Genomic DNA, 19,628 nt, shown 5'->3' on the forward strand with positions numbered 1-19,628 from the left:
AATTAAAGAAGGAAGGGAGGGAGGAAAGGGTTAGGAAGGAAGGAAAGGAGGAAGGTAGGTAGGTAGATGCAAGAATGTACTTGGGGAGCTGGTTGGAGCTTCTGCAAGGAAGAGTGGGAGGGCTCCTGATGAGGGTGATGAAGACTGGACTTGGTTCTTCCTGAACTGGGCTCTGCCCTGGAATTCCAAGGTTTTGTGCTGTGTCCTGGCCTGCAGGGGTGTGACAAGCAATTCTTCAACGCTTCACTGCAGTTTGCCAACATGGACATTCTGTTGGACTACACCAACTCTTACAAATCCAGGCTCGGCATCTCTGTGGAGTACGCCACGCTGGCCAAATACTTTGGTGCACTGCAAGCTACCAATGTCACCTGGCACGTCCGTGAGCACCAAGACTTCCTACCCTATTCCTCAGGTATGACCCCGTGCAGGTTGGTTGTAGATCTGGTGTTGGGGAGGGTGCCCACCGAGTCTGCTCTGCCATGGCTGATGGAGCTTTTGAGGGTCACTGGGGCCGAGATGGCCCCTGTTCCCCACACCCGCCCCCATATCCTGTCCCACCTAGCTATCCTAGGATTGACACTACACTCACAGAAGGGCTCCATAGCTTCCTATTTCCACATCCACAAGGCCTTGGCCTCCTTCACCCAGGAGGGCTACAAGGCTGTGAGCATGGTTACAGTTGAGGTGGGAGGGGCAAATTGATGTGGGCGGGGTTACACTTGCAGTTCAAGTGTAACTACTTCCTTGTGGGCGTGGTTACAGTCCAGGTAGGGGAGGCTACGTGAGTGTGGGCGCGGCTATGCTGAAGTGGGCGGGGCTACACTGAGGAGGGAGGAGATAAGACAATGTCCTGCAGGTGTTCTGAAGGGGCTTGATTTGGTGCAACCCTCCAGGAGAGATAATGTTTATGTGGAGAGTGGACAGGTGCAGGGATCCCTGGTCCCTGCTCTGAGTCACTGGGGATTTAGAGCTTAGGCTGCAGGGCGCCCCTGCCTGACCAGGACACTCAGCCTGCTGGAGGAGCTGTGGACAGTGTGGTCTCCTGACCATACAGCCTGTAGCCTTTCCCCGGATCACAGGGCTGGCTACCCTTCCTGGTGAATTCAGGTCATGTGGGAGAAGATCAGGGAATGGAGACACTCCCCAGCCTGGGAGAAGGCAGAAGGCAAGAACAAGAGGGACAGTCAACCACCTGTGGGATCCAGCCATGCTGCCAGGAGGCACCCAGCCCCCCTCCTCCCACCCAGTCTTAGTCAGGAGTCATTCCCTATGTGCAGGTCCACACAGCAGACACGGGATCCCTCAGCTCTCCCCGATCCCACCTCCCTGGGTGGCCAGTGGATCCCCAGTGATAGCAGGCTTGTCTCGGACTCCCCATTGCCCCCGAGTCACATGCCAGCACTCAAAGGCCTGTGTCAACTGGGTGCTGCCAACTTGGCTCCCATCTCTCCCACCGCTCCCGGGAGGTGTTCCAGGCCCTTGGCTCACAAGCTGTTCCAGGTTTCCCAGGTCCACCCTGGGCTCTCTGGTTCCCCATCCCAGGCCTGGTCCAGCCCAACCTGATCCTCACAGTTACCCCAGCCCCTCTCTAGAATCCCTGGACCATTCCTGGCCTGGCTGGAGAAGGAGTCTATGGCAGCCCCCATAGGTGACCCAGGCAGAGCCAGAGCCCAGACCCCAGCTTCCCTAGCTCTACTGGGACTAGATCTCAGGAAGCCCCCAGGCCAGGAAGACTCAAGCCAACTGCCAGCCCTTCTCTCCAGGTCCACATCAGGCCTGGACCGGCTTCTATTCATCTTGCAACCAGCTCAAGGGGCTGGCCAGGCGAGCCAGTGCTCTGTTGTATGCTGGGGAGTCCATGTTCACACGCTCTGTGTGGCCAGTCCCCCACCAGCACCTGGACCTGGACTGGGCCCTGAAGCAGCTTCAGCAGCTCCGCTGGGCTGTCTCTGAGGTAACGGCACCCCTCTCAGCAACATGATCAGGTTGGAAACCTCCTGTGCAGTGCACTTCCCCAGCCCCTGATCACTAGATGTCCATGTTTCAGAAAAGAACACCAAGGTGGCCTGTGGTCCCATGGCAGGTGCAGGTGGACCCTGGGCCAAGGCCAGAACCATGCTCTGATAGCCTTCAACTGGTAGTTTCAGTAGGCTTTAGAGCCAAATTTACCCAGAGGGCAAAGGGCAAAGAGAAGCAGCATTAGTGTTCTACATTCCTGCCTGGATTCAATCCCACTCCGCTGTGTGTCCTCAGGCTCAGGACTTCCCTCTATGAACCCTACTTCCCTCCCTCTACACTGAGAAGCTCATGCCTACTCAAGGATGGTGGGGCAACTGAATGTGTGAATGTACATAACCTGCTTGGCACGGTGGCTGCCCCACAGCAAGTTGTTCCCAATGTTCTGTCTCATGTGTCCCCACTGTACAGATGGGAAAACTGACAGAATGTGTCACTGTGTTGGGAGCGGAGTGAATAGATTGAGCCATTGGAGTAGGCAGGACACATAGCTTTAGCTGGTGGGGCCTCAGTTTCTCTTTGGGGAAGACAAACTCATCCCATGTCCACTTTGGTACAGAGAATGGAGGGTGCCTGGAGCATCCCAGTGGCACTCACAGGCAGACTGCACAGCGGAGGTGAAGCTGGGGTGGGTCCATTGCAGATGTCTGTTTTCTGCCCAAGCTAGAGGACTCAGTGGGTTTCTGCAAAGTCATCAAACCTCTGGTCCTCCGTTTTCTACTCTGGAATATGGTAGGGATGCCCACCTGCTCCACTAGAATCTGGTGAGAGGGAAGGAGAGCCAGACTCCAGGAGGTGGTCTGCAGAGGCAGGCCCGATCCAGAGTTTCCCCCACTCTGATTGGGACCCAGGTACAGCACCATGATGCCATCATTGGGACTGAGACCCCCAAGGTGAGAGACATGTACGTGAAGAATCTGAGGTCAGGGATGCAGGGTGTGCACGAACTGATGGCCTCCATTTTCCAGGACAGGACCCCGGCATACTCAGGTAAGCAAGGCCCCTGTGGGATGGCCCTACATGTCTGGGAGGGGGCTCTGAACCCTTCTGAGCTGAGCTGGGGGTCATGGAGAGGACCTGAACAACCTGAGCTTCAGATCTGCAACCACATCCCTTGTGCATCCCTGAGCCCTTGGTCTGAGCTTGGCAAGTGCCTTGACTCCTCTGAGCCTCTATGTTCTGTGTGTGATGGGAAGATGGGGAGGTCACCACTGAAGCCCGTCCTAATAGCCAACTGAGTTAGGTGTTTGCTCAGTACCCAGCTTACAGTGTTTACTGCTATTCCTGGAGAGTCTGTAAGCTAAGAGGTGCTCTTGTCCTCACTGTGTAGCTGAGGACACACCAGAAACAGAGACTGTGGACATGCCCGGGGTCACCCAGCTGGGAGGAGCAGAGCTAGAATTGAACCCAGGGACTGAGCTGCAGGATTGCAGAGGATACAGGTGTTCTCAGGGAACATGACCCCCTCTGGATTGCCCAACTCCCTCCTAAGTTCAGTTTGGGTGCTGATTCCAGGCCCTTTGACAGCAAAGGTTTCACACATCCGGAGTAACAGATCATGCAGCCTGAGACTGGGAATTGTGAACCAGAAAGTCCTAGGGGCACTGGGACACCTCGGCCTCCCTCCCAGTGCCTGATGTCGTGTGCACAAGGCCTGCTGCAACCTTCCCAGCACCCCACCTCAGCCTGCGCTCTGTCATGGTGCACCTCACATCTGACCTCCCTGCTCACCAGGTCTGCACTTCCTTCCGTCTGCATCTGTCGGCAATGCTGTCTGACCTTCAGACCAGTGAAGGCCCTTGGGAACCATGCATGCAATGCCCAGCGTCACAGCCCACTGATCTGGGGGTTGGCTGGGACAGAGAGCAGCAGCAGAGCTGGAACTGGAGTCTGATTTCCCTGCCAGGCGGGGCTGTCCATTCCCATGACCTCACCAGGGTGACTTGTCTGAGCAATGAAGGGGTGGAGGTCAGGAAAGGTGTCCCAGCCACAGGGAACAGCGTGGGCAGGGGCACGGGGCTGGAAAGTGTGTGATGTGTTCAGGGGTCCAGGATTCATCAGATGAGCAGAGTTTATCTCACTGGGAGTAACGAATGGACAGAGAAGTAACCCAGAGTCACATCACTGGGGCTCAGACACTGGGCTAGGTGATTGGACTGGACCTCCAGCCTTCCGGGAATTCTCCAGTCCTTCCCAATGCCAAGGGCTCAAAGGAAGGTGTGTTGGGAGCCACACCTTAGTAGCTGGTCAGGTCGGACATGTGACTGTACTTCTCGGGGCCTCAGTTCCCTTGTTAAACTAACGGGGCTGTCAGGGGTGATGTGTAAGGAGCATGGGGATCCTCTCTGTCCAGAAGGACACAGTGTGATCCCTTCCAGCATCCCTGGCCTGGGGAATGGACACAGAGCCCTGAGCAGAGTATGGGGCCTGTTGGTGTAGAAGATCACTAGCTCACTGGTCCTATACTCAGTTCCCCCGGTAACTCTGCAGGAATGTTTCTCTTCTGCCTCAGTTTCCCATGTAGCCAGGACCCCCAGGGGTGTTGGGTGAATCCAATGGCAGCTGGTAAAGCCAATTCTCTGTGTGCAGACCCAGAAGCTGGGGGACACATTGCTGTGGTCTACAATCCCCTGGCTTGGACGGTCACCACCTTTGTTACCCTGACTGTGGGCTTCTCCAGGGTCCACGTCACAGATGAGTTCGGCCAGCCGGTGGCTGCACAGGTATGACCCTGACAGCATGCACAGGGGCACACTTGCTGCCGCTGACATCTTTTCCAGTAGGGCACTTTCTGAAGTGGGAGCAGTTCACATGAACACGTGGCCATTGGGGCCACACCTGGAAGACACCCCATAGAGACCCTTATCTAGTAAGGTCAGTGGGATCCACAAGGGGACTCTCACTGGTCTGTGAGCATCTGAAGTGCCTAGAAGTCCCAGCACTGTCCCCTCCCTGGAGGGTCTCCTGGGTGGCCTGCCCTGGTTGAGAGGCTTCTCCTCATGCCCTGGACATGGGGCATATTTATGTTCTCATGCAAACATCCACTTTCTGTGGACAGGCTCTCAGCAGTCTTCAGAGGGACACTTTGCAGAGATGTTGATTGTCCAGGCTGGCCCAGCTGCCTGTGTCCGCACACCCAGACACCAGCTTGTGTGTGGTCTGTCCTCATTTCCTACCACTGCCTGGAGCCAGCCGAGGGGCCCAGGGACCCTGCCTGTCCCCCAGTGCCAGGGTTTCCCTGTGGACATGCAGGAGGTGCTGATATCAGCCACTCAGCAAACACTCCCGGAGGCACATTCTGGTCCTGGACAGCAGCACCACCATGGGGAATGGGCAGGTCAGACACTTAAAGGACATGTGTGGTGTGGAGTGATGACCTGGGGAGCCAGGGTAGCAGACCTTGGTTGATGCAGGAGGAGAAGGAGTTCATCTGACCTGGGCAGGGAGACGGGATGGTGTTGGTTTCAGCAGACCCAACCCCTAGCACCCTCTTCTTCACCCACACGCAACACCACTCTGAGTAAACGCACTCAACAAATATTTTGGAGTCCTACTGTGTGTCAGGTTCTGGCCTAGTTCCGGGCTTCCTTAATAACCAAGCCCATGAAGTCCCTGTCCACAGAGGACTCATATTTTCACCCTGGGAAACAGACAGGAAACCAAATAAGAACGTGTGGAATGTGACAGAATGGTTGTGTTCTGACGAGGAAGATTGACAGAGCTGGATGGGGGCAGAGACAGGATATGTATGTCCCTCAAAGCTTGGGATGGGATGGTGTGTGCAGCCATCCTCGGCTTGCTGATAGGGCCCCCAAGCTTCCCATGGGGGCTCAGATGCTGCATGTTTCCCCTGGAAAGTGAGGGGCTCAGTTGAGTGTCCCCAGTGTCCTCCTCCATCCCTCCCAGGTCAGGGGACAGGGTGATGAGGAAGATGGTGGGGTGAACAGAAAAATGTCCCCTAGGGAAATTGGAGGGTGTGAAATAAGGGACTTCAGAGAGAAGGCTCTCCAGGAAGGGGGAATAGTATGAGCAAAGGCTCTGAGGTACGAAACAGCAGGGGTGCTGAGAAGGGAGGACGGTGTCTGATGCTGGAGTCTGAGGAGCGAGGGAAGCTAGGGAAGGAGATGGTGCTGGGGCAGGATCCTTGTGAGCAGGGAGGATGCCTGAAGGGAACTCAGCACAGACCAATGACGGAAAGACCCTACTGTCCATGGGTAATGAGCACCCTGCCCAGGAGGTATGCAGTCACAGTATAGTGAGGACACTGAGGGTCCTCCTGTCCTGAAACCCACTATATTGTTTTGTTCTGCTGGTGTTGCAGGTTCAGGAATCGAAGGAGAAGGAAAATGCTTATGACTTGCATGTGCTGACCACAATCCCGGGCCTCAGTTACCAACACTACATTATCAAGCGCGCCCAGGGGACTCAGGGTGCCACACCTGTCAAAACATCCAAATTTGTCCGCAGGACAAAGATACATGCTGGTTCAGGGGGCAGGCACCTAATTCGTGTGGAGAATGACTGTTACACTGTGTTCCTGGATGCTGACACTAACCTCATGCACAGCATCTTGGAGAGGTGAGGCACAGCCATTGCTGACTCTGAGGCAGAGGCGTATGCTGAGGCCTGGGCATGTCATATCCCCACCTGCCTGTGTTCTTGCCAGCTAGGGGAATCACCAGAAAGGGGTGAAGGCCCTCGTGTATTACCATTTTAATTTCTGCGTTTGTGAGGCCAGACCAGTATAAGTCTTGACCCTTGTGCCACAGCTATTGATCCATATCCAATCCATATCCAATAACCACCCATGCATTCATCAGCTTACCTGTCATCCATCCACCCATCCACGCACCCCCCCATCCATCCATCCATCCATCCATTCTTCCTTCCATCCATCCATCCATCCATTCTTCCTTCCATCCACTCCCTGTCCATCCATATACCACTTACTTACCATTCATTCACTCCCACACATACATCTATCACTTATCTTTTGATCTACCTATGTATCTGTTTTTCTGTCCATCCATCTGTCCATCCAGCCAATAATAACCTTCTTCTTCCTTCCTTCCTTTCTTTCATCCATCATTCCTTTCCTCCATCAACTATCCTTGATCATCCATTTATTCAACTAACCAACCACACCTCCATCCACTAACCACCTACAACCATCATTTTATATCCACACACCAAAGCACCCAGCCACCCATCAGCTACCCCTCCCACACACCCTCCCATCCATCATCCTCCATCCAAACACCCATTCTTCCATCCATCCACTATCCTCCCAGTTGTCTCTATATTCATCCTACCTTACAACCATCCATCCATCCACTCACTCACTCAACCATCCACCCATCCATTCACTCACCTCCCATCCATTCATATATCTACCTGCCTACATACCTAACCACACACTCTCCCATACGTCTGTATTTCCACCTACTTACCGATTCATTCACACCTACACACATCCATCCATCCACTTATCATTTGACCTATCCATGTCTGTTTATCATTCCTTTCATCCATCCATCCATCCAGCCAGCCAGCCAGCCATTCATCCATCCATTTACACATCCATTCATTCAGTAATTATTAATAACAAAGAAAGCAGGTGACTCCCAAATAAAAGCCTCTCAGATGTTTTGGGGACAGCCTTGTCCACCCCCAGGTCACATCCCAGAAAGTTGTATTCCAGCTGCTTTTCCTGATGTGGCCTCCCAACTGGATTGGAAGTGGAGGAGGAACAGGAAGTCTGGGAGGAACAGCTGGCAGAAAGTGAGGGGAAGGAAAGAGAAGGGAGGGAGGAGCATGAGCATGAGTGTGAGGTGTGTGGTACCTGGAGCTCACCCTGAGGGCAGCTGTGCACAGCTCTGGAGCCTCACCACACTAGGAAGTTTTCCATAGGGGGACCCCATCAGAGCCGGGTCCTTGTCATTCTAAAGATCCCCTTGAGAGAGGGTGTGGCAGGTAGAAGGAGCTGACTGCAGCCAGCTTGGGTGGGGAGAGGAGGATGGGGAGAGCAGTAGAACCCGGGGTGGCCAGGCAACTTCTGAGCCTCCCTGGTCAGAGGACAGTCCCCAGGCTGGTCTTGGGATGCTTGTCCAGTCAGGCCTGACATCCACCTAGACAGCCCTTGCTGGGCCAGCTCCACCTTGCCTTCCCTATGTGCAGTTCATGAAGGCCTCATCCTCAGCCATGACCCTTTACTCAGCATGTCCAGTAGTACACTCTTGGCCTGTTGACCATCCCTTCACCCCTGTCTGTCTCTGTTCCTTTTGGCTGGGTGAGGACTGGGTGCTCCTTAGGGTCCCTGAAATCCCCTCCAGGGTAAACTGATGGCCCAGTGCCTAACCACTGGTCACAGAGAGAAGGAGCTATAGAAATGGAGAGCAGTGGCTCAGAGGAGTCTTGGTGGGCAGGAGGCACCTGGAGCCAGGCCTGAGGAGTGGAAGAGCCAGAGAATTCATGGGCACAGATGAGGGGACAGCTGTTCCATGGCAGGACCCTCCTGTGCAGGGCCCGAGGGGGCAGCCACCATGTGCAGAGACCACCCAGGGCAGGTTGGGTGGAGGGACCTTCTTTGTCACAGGATAGCACTATGGATAGAATTTGCTGACTAAACAGCTCAGCCATGGAAATGTTCCCCATCTGTGGGGTTAGGACACTCAATGCTCAAGTGAGCATCATCAGTCATGGCCCCTCTGACTCTTCTCTGTCTCTGGATTTGTCTAAATTGGACATTTCATACCAGGGGATGAACTCCATGCAGCCCTGTGGGGTTGGCTCCCTCCCCCTAGCATCCTGTGTCCAAAGTCCATCCATGCTGCTATGGGCATGAGTGTCTCGTCCCCCCTCAGGCTTGGTGTTATTCCCACAGCAGATGGAGCATGTTTTACTCCTCCAGTCTCTAGCTGACGGCACCTCGTGGAGCGGATGCAGAGAGTAGGAGGCAGGCAGCCTGCAGCCAGAAGGGAAAGGGTTTGGGCCAGACTAATGAGCAGAACCTTTTCTGGCCTCTTCAGAGGGGCCAGAGGGGTCCTTCTCAGATGACCCCCTGCCTTCCCGTCCATGCCCAACACAATAGCACAGAAATCCCCCAAATGGGTGTGGAGGGGACACTTCTTTATGTTCTGTACCTGAAGACCCATGCCCCGATCCCAGTATGTGGCTGTGCCTTGACCACACACAGAGGTACAATCCATACACGTGTCTACACCATCCTTGTGTCTACAGGGCTCTGAGTTTCTGCCCATTCTTCCCCCACCCTCCGTCCCAACCCCAGTATCTGAACCTAATGGGATGAGCCCAGATCGTGCGGTTGGAACAGAACCTGAGTCCTGACTTGGGCTCTTCCCAGACATCAGGTCCTGTGCCAGGGATTAGGGCCTCCAGCCTTGCGGGCCTCGGGAGTGAGGTGGGTTCATATTCCCTGCCCTCGGGAGTCAGGAGGAGGCGGCGAAGTGAGCGAAGGTGCTGGCTCTTTACATCTGGGTGCCTGGGGGTCCGCATGATGAAGTCCTTGCTTGTGCTCCTTGGGGTTCCTCTGAAAGGTGTGAGTGGCCCTGCTGGCTGCCTGATGACCAGGCACCACCTCCAGGGGACGTTCCCTCTGGGCAGCTTCAATACCCTCTGCTTACGCTCTTGGGGTCCTGTTATACAGCTTCTGTCGCCCTTCTGCGTGGGGTCCCCCCAACACATGGCTCAGGGGAGAGGGTGTCTCACGGACGTTATCTGAACCACGTGCATAGGTGTCACCAAGCGGCCTCGTGACTCTCATCGAGGTTCTGCTGAGGTCTCTTTACTCTGCTTCTTATGGAGGTGGGTGTCTGCATAGAAGGCTGTTCACCAGCTCCCAGATGACAAGGACAATGCTCGGGACACACGTGCATGAAGAGAATACTGCTTTCCCTTTCCTGTCTCTGCAGAGAGAGTAACAGCACAGTGCGGGTGACTCAGGAGTTCATGGAGTACCATGTCAACAATCTTGAGTTTGAGGAACTCAGTTCTAATTACTACCTATTTTTACCCAATGGTACTGCTGAACCAGCATGGGAGGGTGTGAAGTTGGAGATTGTGGCAGGAAAGCTCATGACTGAGATCCGGCAGTTCTTCTACAGGTATGCTGGCACATGTACAAGGAAGTCAGGGTCCATGAGTGTTCCTGACACTGGCTCCTTCCCAGAGGTAGTCGGAGCCAATACATGTCCCTGACACCAGATCGTTCCTGGAGGGAGTTGGGGCCCATACGTGTCCCTAACACAAGGTTGTTCCTGGAGGGAGTCAGGGTCCATGCGTGTTCCTGATACTAGCTCATTTTTGATGGGAGCTTGATGCAGACATGATTGTTCCAGAGTGGGGCATCCTGGCCCCACTGCATGGGCTGTACATCCTGGCAGGTGTCCAATGTCAGAGCTGGGACAGGAACCCACAAGGATAATGACTTACACCAGAAGTTGTGTGACAGCACAGACCTAAGCCATCCAGGTCAGGCCTCCCAGCTCCGTATTATCGGGGGACCAGGCTCTTCCCATTATATTTCTGGGGCTACCCAGAAACCTCAAATGAGGATCAACCTGCAGGCCACTCAACTGTACCCCAATTATACAGCCTACCCTGGGCACTAATGCCCTGTCTGACACAGCCTGAGCCCAGACCTCCCGACCGACACCCAGATATCTGGCCGCACACTGAGTTCATGGCAGGATGAACTCCCTGACTCTCTGCCTGACTCTCACCCAGGATGGTTCCCTGACTCTCTGCCTCACTGCAAGAAGGGGGGAGGGAGAGAAGGGGTCATGGAAACAGGAAGGAAGGAAGAAGGGAGAGAGGAAAGAAGGAAAGAAGAAAGGAAGACAAATGGGGAGGGAGCGAGGAAGGGACGGAGAGACGGATGAAGGGGAAGGAGGAGGGACATCTGCAGAGTTCCAGAGCCTGACCCACTGAGTCCCAACTCTCCAGGAAGGAGAGAGACCGGAACCACACATATGCCGTCTACTCCCGGCTCGCCCACGTGCCGGTCGGCCATGGTGGGGAGCTGCTCTGTCGTCGCATCGAGCAGGAGTACCGGGTGGGCCCCTTGGAGCTGAACCGTGAGGCCGTCCTGAGGACCAGCACCAGTCTCCACAACCGGCAAATCCTCTACTCGGACAGCAACGGTTTCCAGATGCAGCGGAGAGTCTTCCGGGAACACGCGACCAACAGCATCGCTCGGGTAGGCCCTAGGATGCCTGCTGGACCCGCACCCATGGGGTGGCCCTGATGGCCCTTTTCCAGAAGGCCAGAGCAGGAAGCCCATTCCAGTACCAGCTGAGAGCCCCCTTGCCCACCTGTGCTGCTAGGCGTGGAAGACCCCATCTCGGGTTACCCCTGGTGTCTGAAATCCAGTGCCACCATAGGCACTGGGCCGTCCCTGTCCCTGTCTGTGCCTCGGTTTCCTTTGTGTAAGATGAGTGCCTCCTCAGGGGGTCATTCTGAGATTTCTGAGCTGATGCTTGTCAAAGGCTTAGAGGGCCTGACCCCCGCCAGGTGCTGTGGCAGAGACACTGCCTGGCAGCTCGTTCAAAGTGATGAGTGTGGCCTGAAGCCACACATCAGCTCCCCCACCCTAGGCCTCCAGCCTTGGGACCCTGGGCAAGTGGGTTGGCCTCGCTATGGCTCCACGCTGTCCTGATGGAGGGAATAACAATGGTCCCCAGGACTGGGAGGGTCAGTGGGAACAATTCAGGTGAAGCCCCCTTGGGGGGTCTCCTGTGACCCCCCGTAATCATTAGTTCTTATTTCACCCGGGGGACCCAGAGGGGTATGTCCCCACCCTGCTCTGCTTGTGAGTTCTGGTCCCTTCATCCCTGCCTGCTTACTCTCCAGTGCTGTGCAGGGGCTCCTTTTGCGTCCTCCCTGGACATTTGCTCCAGCAGAGCACAGAGCGTGGGGAGTGTGGCTGTTGCCCCAGACCACACTTGGCCCTTTCTCTCTGTAGCAACCCTCGGCCCAGCACCCATAACAGGTGGACCCACACACCCCCTTGTCACTCCTGCAGGAATGTGCGCAGTGGGTCTTGGCCCCATTGAATCGGCAGGGAAACTGGGGATTGAGTGGGCTCAGCCCAGATGGGCAGGAAGCAGTGGAGCTGAATGTCAATGACAGTTTGTTGGGCTCTTATGGTCAGAGCCTCTACAATAGTCTTCCTGCTGCACGCTGAGGAGTTGCTGTGTCTGTGTGGGGGATAGGCAGGGGTGACCCGAGGGGGACCTTGACCAGCAGTCCTGCCCATACTTTGCCCTGACACCAGTCTGGCCGTGTTTGTGTGCACAGAATTACTACCCCATGGTTCAGTCCGCCTTCATCGAGGACAGCCAAAGCAGGCTGGTGCTGCTGTCTGAGCAGGCACATGGCGTCTCCAGCCAAGGAAATGGCCAGGTAGAGGTAGGAAATGGACACTTCTGGCTCCCTAGGGTGGGTGGAAGCTGGTGGGAGGGGGCCCTGTCAGACAGCTTTCCCCTGCAGGTCATGCTCCATCGCCAGCTGTGGAACAACTTTGACTGGGCTCTGGATTATGACCTCACGCTGGACGATACCTCTGTTGTCCACCCTGTGCTCTGGCTCCTGCTGGGACCCCGGCCGCTCACCGCGGGGCTGCACCAGAGGAGTGGGCTGGCGCTGCAGCACAGACCCATAGTGCTGTTAAGAGAACTGAATGGTAAGGGAGTGTTCATACCAGAATGAGCCCACCTGGCCAGGTAGACCTGGGGAGGGGTGTGGACCACCCCTGATCTGGACAACATTGGGCAGAAGGGAGTTCAGGGTCTCTGATCCAAAGTCCTCATGTAAGGTGTAGGTGAACTTGGGCAAAGAGGTTCAGGGTTCACTTAAGTTCATATAGGTGGTGGGAGCATTTCTGAGATACACCCATTCCACCTTCTGCCTTTTCCCTGAGTTTCCTTCATTTTTGCTCTGATGTCTCTTTTTCTTTCTTAATATGACACATATGGCTTCACAGATAGAAGATCAACATTAAAAGACTTGTTTTATGTGACTTCTGGGTATGCTGTCACCAAGTGAGGGAGATTCCTCTCCATGGTCTGATCTGCAAAGCTCATGAATTCCCTCCACTCAAACCCCTACTGACTTAAAACAGGCTGTGTCTGTATGAAAATAATTGAACATAGGTAATGATCTGTTTAAAAATGGTACATTCAAGCAGCAATTAAAAAATGAAACAGTTAGATACAATGTCATCTGTCTCACTAATCCTTGAACTTTTTCTGTTCTACTCACTTGCAGAGGTTTTGATGAGAATGTGGTTATAATTTCTCCTTGCCTCAGTTTTAGAGCAGGACCCTCCCAGGTATTTGAGGCAAGGAGGCTGGTGCTCACTCTGGTATGAAGCACGTATGAGTGCCTGCCGTGTGCTGCACACTGGGGATGGGTACGGCCAGGCCCCTCCTGAAGGATTTGTCCTGAGCTCTCCACTGGGGAGCTGTGCTCATATACATCCCAGCTTCAGGGAGCATAGGGAGAGGTACTGGGTAAGAGTCTGAGACCTTGTATGTTGGGGACCAAGATCCTGGAGAAGATCAGTATCAACTTGGAAGGGGGTCATTGAGTTTCTCTTGTTTGGAGGTAATAGACATGGAAGGCGCTGCTGGTTGGGCGGAGTGTGGACAAGTTCCTGGATTCAGAGCAGCTGGACAAGAGGTGTGGGCAGGGGAAGTGGGGGAGGGCAGCTGCGGGCCACTGGGGAGCAGGTGTTCACAATCATCCTTCCAGGATGCCATGAGTTGCCTGCCTCTGGATCTCAGGTTCCCTATTCCAGAGAGGGGATCTGATTGGCCAGCAGGCAAGTGCTCCAGGATGAGTCAGTTGTTCTTTCCAGGAAGCTGGGAGCCCTTTCCACAGAGGGGGATGGCCCTGTGCCTGAAAAGGGCCCATGGCTAGGTCAGGATCTTTCACTGGCCCCACTCTGGTCTCTCCTGTTTGAAAGTGAGAGAAATTAAACATTTACTAGCTAAGCCCTCAGCAAACTCTACCTGAGGTGTGTGCACATGACTGTGGGAAGGGCAGGGGTGCAGTTGGTGCTAAGAGGGGTGGACCTTGATGAGTCCATCCCTCTCCCTCACTCTCAGCTGTGCTTTTCCCTGTCTGCAAACTTCTTTATCCCCCTTACCGGGATGACGCTGTGAACTCCTGTGTCATGCATACCCCCTTCCACCCCATCCCCTGCAGAAGGACTGAGCTCAATCTTCCCAGGCCAGGTGCAAAAGTCCCATGGAAAGCTTCTGATTGGTGCAGAGAGGAGCTTGAGGTCTGAGCCTGGACCAATCAATGTGTCCTGGGGACTGCAAAGAGATGGTGCTCCAGCTGGAGCCTAGAGCTGAAAGGGCTTTTCCTGGAAAGAGGAGGGGGCTGAGGTGTCTTCTGAGCAGGGGGGCCATGAATGACAAAGCAAGAGAAGAGCTGGCATTCCACAGCTTGCATTGAAATCAGGGCTCTGCCTGAACCTGCCCTGTGATCTGGAACAAACCCCATCACCTCTCTGGGCGGTAGACTCCCCATCTCTACTTTGAAATGGCTGGACTAGAGATTCAGGGTCCTTCTGGCTCTTAGACTCTGTGGTCTGAGCCCCTGGACAGGTGGGAGGAAAGGCATCCAGGTGGAATGATGTCCATGGACAGAGGCACGAGAGGGGATACCTGAAGTGCAGTGACCAGCAGGTGCTTCAGGCTGTCCTCCCTATGGGGCACACGTGGGCAGGAGCTGGATTGTCTGAACAAGGGCACATGGTGTGCAGAGCTCTCACTGCCATGAGGAAGAGCCTGGACCCAATCCTTTTCCTGTCTCTGTGTGTCCGCCCCACAGAGACTGCCCAGAATCACCCAAGCCCCCAGCAACAAGAGCCCGTGACCCTGCCCCCAAGTCTTCACCTGCAGATCCTCAGCATCCCAGGCTGGAACTACAGCTCCAACCACAGAAAGCACCTACAGAATCTCCAGAAAGGTGAGGCAGGTGTCCAAGGGAGCCAGATTCAGGGCACCTCCCCTTGGCAACCTGGCCACATGTCCATCACCAGACAAAGTAGGCTTCTCTCAGAGTTGTCCTCCTTCTGCATGGTCACCTGATCCCTTTCTCTACCAAGTGGGGAGGGCCAGGCCCACAGACAGGCTGTGGGGGACCAGAGTCACTCAGTAAGCAGGGTACACTGTGGACATGGACCCTAGCCCAGACCTGTCCATGCCCATTCTCTGATGGATCCCTGCTAACCCCACTACCAACCCCTAATCATCATCCACCATCTGCCAGACCCTCAGCCTTCAGTGCAGTCCTGCTTCCTCAGGGACTCCTCCTGGAGCCCTGAACAGCCAATCCCACTCGTCCTCTGAACCCAGGAAGCATGATTATCCAGAGCTTCCATTCATTCAATGAACAAATATCTCTTATGCCTGACACTGGGTAATCAGCGTTGACCAATGTAGGCAAGGCCCCTGGACTCACAGAGCTCTCCATCTAGAGGGGGAAGCAGTCAAGTCACCAGCCAGTGATGTTGGTGTTCACATTAAACCCCCAGCAGGGCATCATGGAGGGCTCCCTGGTGGAGGTGACACTTGCCATAAACTGACTCTTCCTGTTGCCAAAGCTCCAACTGCACCTTATCTTCCCTTTTCCACTTTGAGAAGCTCAAAGGCAGAGCTGGCTGCCCCTGAGCCACCCTCTTGTCCCCTAGAGCCCCACCCAGGTCCTGCCAGTCACCAAAGACGGCTCAGTAGGAGCCCGCAGATTGAAGGAGGAAAATAAAGAGGCAACAGTCCAGATAACACTTTTATCTGATAAAGTGCATCTTGGGGACCATTGCTCATGCCTGCAGCCAAGTGATGTTCTAGCACTGAACCGTATTACCAGGAATCCTCCTGTCACAGATGCTGGGCAAGGAGCCTTCCCTACCAGGCAGAGCATTCCCTTCCCACTGGTGTGCGTGGCCCCATGCAAGAGAATAGGTATCCTGTAGACAGCTGGCTCCCAAATAGGAGAAGAAAGGGGCTGGCCTGGAGGTGCCCCAGACCTGTTGAATGAAGATCCCTCCTCCATGGAGAGCGGGGAGTGAGGGGCAGAGCAAGGTGAACCTCGGAGATGGAGTGAGACCACTCCCCCCACCCTGTCTCCCTGAGCTCAGAGTCACCTTATGAATTAGTTGTGTCGTTCTGGACATCAGCAGGTCCTCATCCCACCCACACCCCCACCATCATCTGGAGACAGAGGACCTGCCTAACCCTTGTGATCCAATCCATAACCACCCCCTGGAACAGGAAGAAGGGATTTTCACACCCTGTGTGCAGCAATAGCATCAAAGGGACTGTGTCAGTGCCTCCCGGGGAGGATGAGGGTAGAAAGGGAACTGCAGGTGTCGCATGCTGGGCCCAGTTAGAGGATCATTGCTGATGGGGTCCTTCTGTCCCTGAAGGCCACGGAAGGAAGGCTAAGGCAGACCTCCGCCGTGTCCTGCTGCGGCTCCATCACCTGTATGAAGTGGGGGAGGACCCAGTCCTGTCTCAGCCCGTGAGTGTGAACCTGGAGGTAAGGGCCCTTCGACCCCTGGGACAAGCTTCCAGGCCATGGCCTGAAGCCCCAGCAGGCAGGCAAACCCCAGTGTGAAAATCCCCTCTGGCAAAGACTTTGGCAGAGATGCCTGGGGTGCTCTCGCTCACCCTGGAGTAGGCGCTGTGGAGGTACGTGGGCATCCCACCCTCCTCTCTCTGCATTCTTGCTGCTTCACCTTTTCTGGTCCTTTCCTGGGTCACTGTGTCCTGTACCCGGCCTCCCCAGCATGCTGACTGTTTCTCTTTGGCTCATCGTCTGTGGTCACCTGCAGGCACAGCCTCACAAGCAGATAGGTCTGCAGAAGCAGGAAGGCAGCGGCAAATGGGGTTTTGCTTCTGAGTGCTTTCTCCCTGTGTCAGTGCAGGGAAGCTTCCCCAGAAGCCTCCCACCTCCTGGCCAGCCCTCACTTCCTGGTCAGGCCAGAAGAGGCCACCTGCCTCCGTCCCTGCACAGGAGACTGGGTCCCTGCTTTCTTGGCACAAGGAATGGATAGCTACTCCTGGCCTCAGCCTGGGGCACCCCCTGAGCCATACTGGGGAGAGGGGGTCTGGATGATGGAGGCAGTTCCTGTGCCTGCCTCCCCTGGGTATGCTTATCCAGTGCAGTTCCTGGGAAAGCACGCTGGTCCCGGTCTCAGGGCCCTCATCTGTGAATTGGGCACGGAGTTCCTCTGGGGATTTGCTGGGAGAATTCATGTGGTGGTGTATTGTGCCCCATGCGTGGGTGCCACCCCTACTCCTACTTTGCTTCTACTCTGATCTGGGGACTCAGGGGTAGCTCACCTTCCTTGTGCTCTTGTCCCTCAGGTCGTGCTGCAGGGGCTGGGACCGGTGGTGGAGGTGGAGGAGCGCTCGCTCACAGGAACCTGGGATGTGAGCACGCTGCACCGCTGGAGCTGGAGGACACGGGATGGTCCCCACAGCAGAGGTTTGAGAGCTCCTGGTTCAGGCTGAGCCTGGGAATCCCAGACCTCCCCCAGCCTGGCTCAGGAGCTGGCCAGACCTTATTTAGATCCCAGCTATGCCCATTATAGCCTGTGTGACCTTGAATGGGCTACTTCTCTGATTCCGTACCATCCAGAATCTACCACGGGTCTGTGTGTGTGTGCATGCCTGTGTGTGTGTTGCAGACCACACCCCCTGCCTCTGTCCTGGGTGAGTCATATCCCAGGGGGTCTGACATCTGTCATGATGTGCCTCACACCACACACACCATAGGCAGCTTCATGCCCCCCAATCTTTCCCATGCTGTTCCCTCTGCCTGGATCACCATTGTCCTCTTCCCTCCGAGCTGCTCCTACTCAAGCTTGGTGGAGTCTAGGGATGGGCCACATTCCTCCTCCATTCTCCTTTTCCCCATTCCCCTCGTTCTTTTTTTCCATGGGTATACTAGTGGATCATGGATGGATGGCTCGGTGGATGGATGAGTCTATGGAAGTGTGAGTGTTTGGATGGGTGAAAAGAAGGATGGATTCAGGGATGGACTAAAGGATCATGGGTGGATGGATGGATTAATGGATGGGTGATGGATGATGAATGAATAGATGGATTGGTAAATATGTGCTGAATGATGGATAGATGATAGATGAGTGGATACGTAGATGTGTAGATATGTATTTCTCTTTGCAGGATGATGGATGGATGGTGAATGGATGGATGGATGATCGATGGATGATGGATGGATGGATGGATTAGTCTATTGGAGTATGAATGTTTGAATGGGTGGAAGGATGGATGGATTGATGGATGGACTAATGGATCACGAATGGATGGATGGATGGATGGATGGATTGATGGGTGGAAGAATGGATGAAGAGGTTTCCCTCTTAAGGTAGAATGTAGTGGAACCCAGTAATAAAAAGTGCAGCCCCACCAGATGGCCTCAGTGAGAAAGCTCTAGGAATTGAGTGCTATACCCCATGGAAAATGATGTCATGTATGGCCAGGACCACCTATATATTATCCACATGGGAGGGCCAAAATGCAAGGGACCCATGGCAGTGGGAGTCCTGGCAGGATGGGTCAACCAAGGGCCTTCAGCGAAGAGCCACATTAGAGTGTAGGTGGGTGCGGTGGAAACGCCTCAGGGAAGCAAGTGGTTCTGAGGACAGACCATCTCTGCTCCCCCAGGCAGCTCCAGCTCTCACTTGACATCCCTGCAAGGCATGAAGGTCACCATTTACCCGAAGGAAATCCGGACATTCTTCATCCACTTCTGTAGCAGTGAGCTCTTGGTTGACTCTGTGAACTCAGGGTGACCCTGAGAGCCCCAGGAAAATGAACAGGACCCAGGACATGGAAAAGCAGCATGGGAAGATGAGCGAGGACCCCCCCCTGATAAACTAATGCAGAAAATGGTCAGATTGGGGATTTTGTTATGCTTTAAATAAAAATTGCATTTTGCATGTTCTCCTGGGGCTCTAGAGCTGGCCTCTCCTGGGTGATGTCTGTATGCACACTCACATTCCTAGTGCCTGTGCAGGAGTCGTCAGGAAGCTCCCATAAGGCAGAGGGAAATACCCAGAGTGACAGAAAAAGCACCTGCCACATAGGCTCCCACCCCCTCTTGTCCAGACCACCAGTGTGATGTGTGGGCCTACTGTGTGCCTAATGATGGGTGCGGGTGGGGTCCTGCCAGGACAGGGGGCCTTCAGAGTCCATGTGGGGGGGCAAAAGACTCCATCTAGGAAGGCTGTGGAAAGAGGACCTCCAGGCCAGCTGGGCTTTGTGGGAAGAGCAGACGCCTCAAGGCCTGAGCCCAGACAGGCTGGGTGCTGAGAGTGGGGCCAGGATCTGCTGGGTGTTTGTTTCTGCTCTCACTTCAGGGCTCCTGGGCGGCCCTCCATAGGCTGTGTCGGAGGTCCAGGTGCCCGGTGTCGTGTGACACTCTCCTAGGACAGGGGCCTGGGGTGAGAGTGGGAGCCTGAAGAGGATTCCTAGCACCTTCAGCTGTATGGGGTTCAAGCCTTGGGGGACGGACAGTGCAGTGGAATCAGACTGTCCCTTGTCATTTGA

The 19,628-nt window shown here is 54.9% G+C and overlaps 1 protein-coding gene across 1 annotated transcript in view; it reads left to right on the forward strand.

Annotated features, from left to right (window-relative positions):
- LOC101671390 (epididymis-specific alpha-mannosidase-like) overlaps positions 1–19,018 on the forward strand; it is a 46,670-nt gene extending 27,652 nt beyond the window's left edge. Inside the window, exons 7-19 of the mRNA XM_045077037.1 lie at positions 217–415; positions 1,767–1,957; positions 2,871–3,009; positions 4,609–4,742; positions 6,341–6,597; positions 9,951–10,142; positions 10,984–11,236; positions 12,337–12,447; positions 12,529–12,721; positions 14,881–15,018; positions 16,478–16,590; positions 17,421–17,541; positions 18,744–19,018. Coding sequence (XP_044932972.1) covers positions 217–415; positions 1,767–1,957; positions 2,871–3,009; positions 4,609–4,742; positions 6,341–6,597; positions 9,951–10,142; positions 10,984–11,236; positions 12,337–12,447; positions 12,529–12,721; positions 14,881–15,018; positions 16,478–16,590; positions 17,421–17,541; positions 18,744–18,871 — 2,169 coding nt within the window. The 3' untranslated portion in view covers positions 18,872–19,018. The remainder of the gene's footprint in view (positions 1–216; positions 416–1,766; positions 1,958–2,870; positions 3,010–4,608; positions 4,743–6,340; positions 6,598–9,950; positions 10,143–10,983; positions 11,237–12,336; positions 12,448–12,528; positions 12,722–14,880; positions 15,019–16,477; positions 16,591–17,420; positions 17,542–18,743) is intronic.
- Positions 19,019–19,628: the final 610 nt, after the last annotated feature.

The sequence above is a fragment of the Mustela putorius genome, unplaced genomic scaffold (assembly GCF_011764305.1).
Source record: "Mustela putorius furo isolate JIRA1106 unplaced genomic scaffold, ASM1176430v1.1 tig00000083_pilon_pilon_pilon, whole genome shotgun sequence".
In the NCBI taxonomy this organism is placed as follows: Eukaryota; Metazoa; Chordata; class Mammalia; order Carnivora; family Mustelidae; genus Mustela; species Mustela putorius.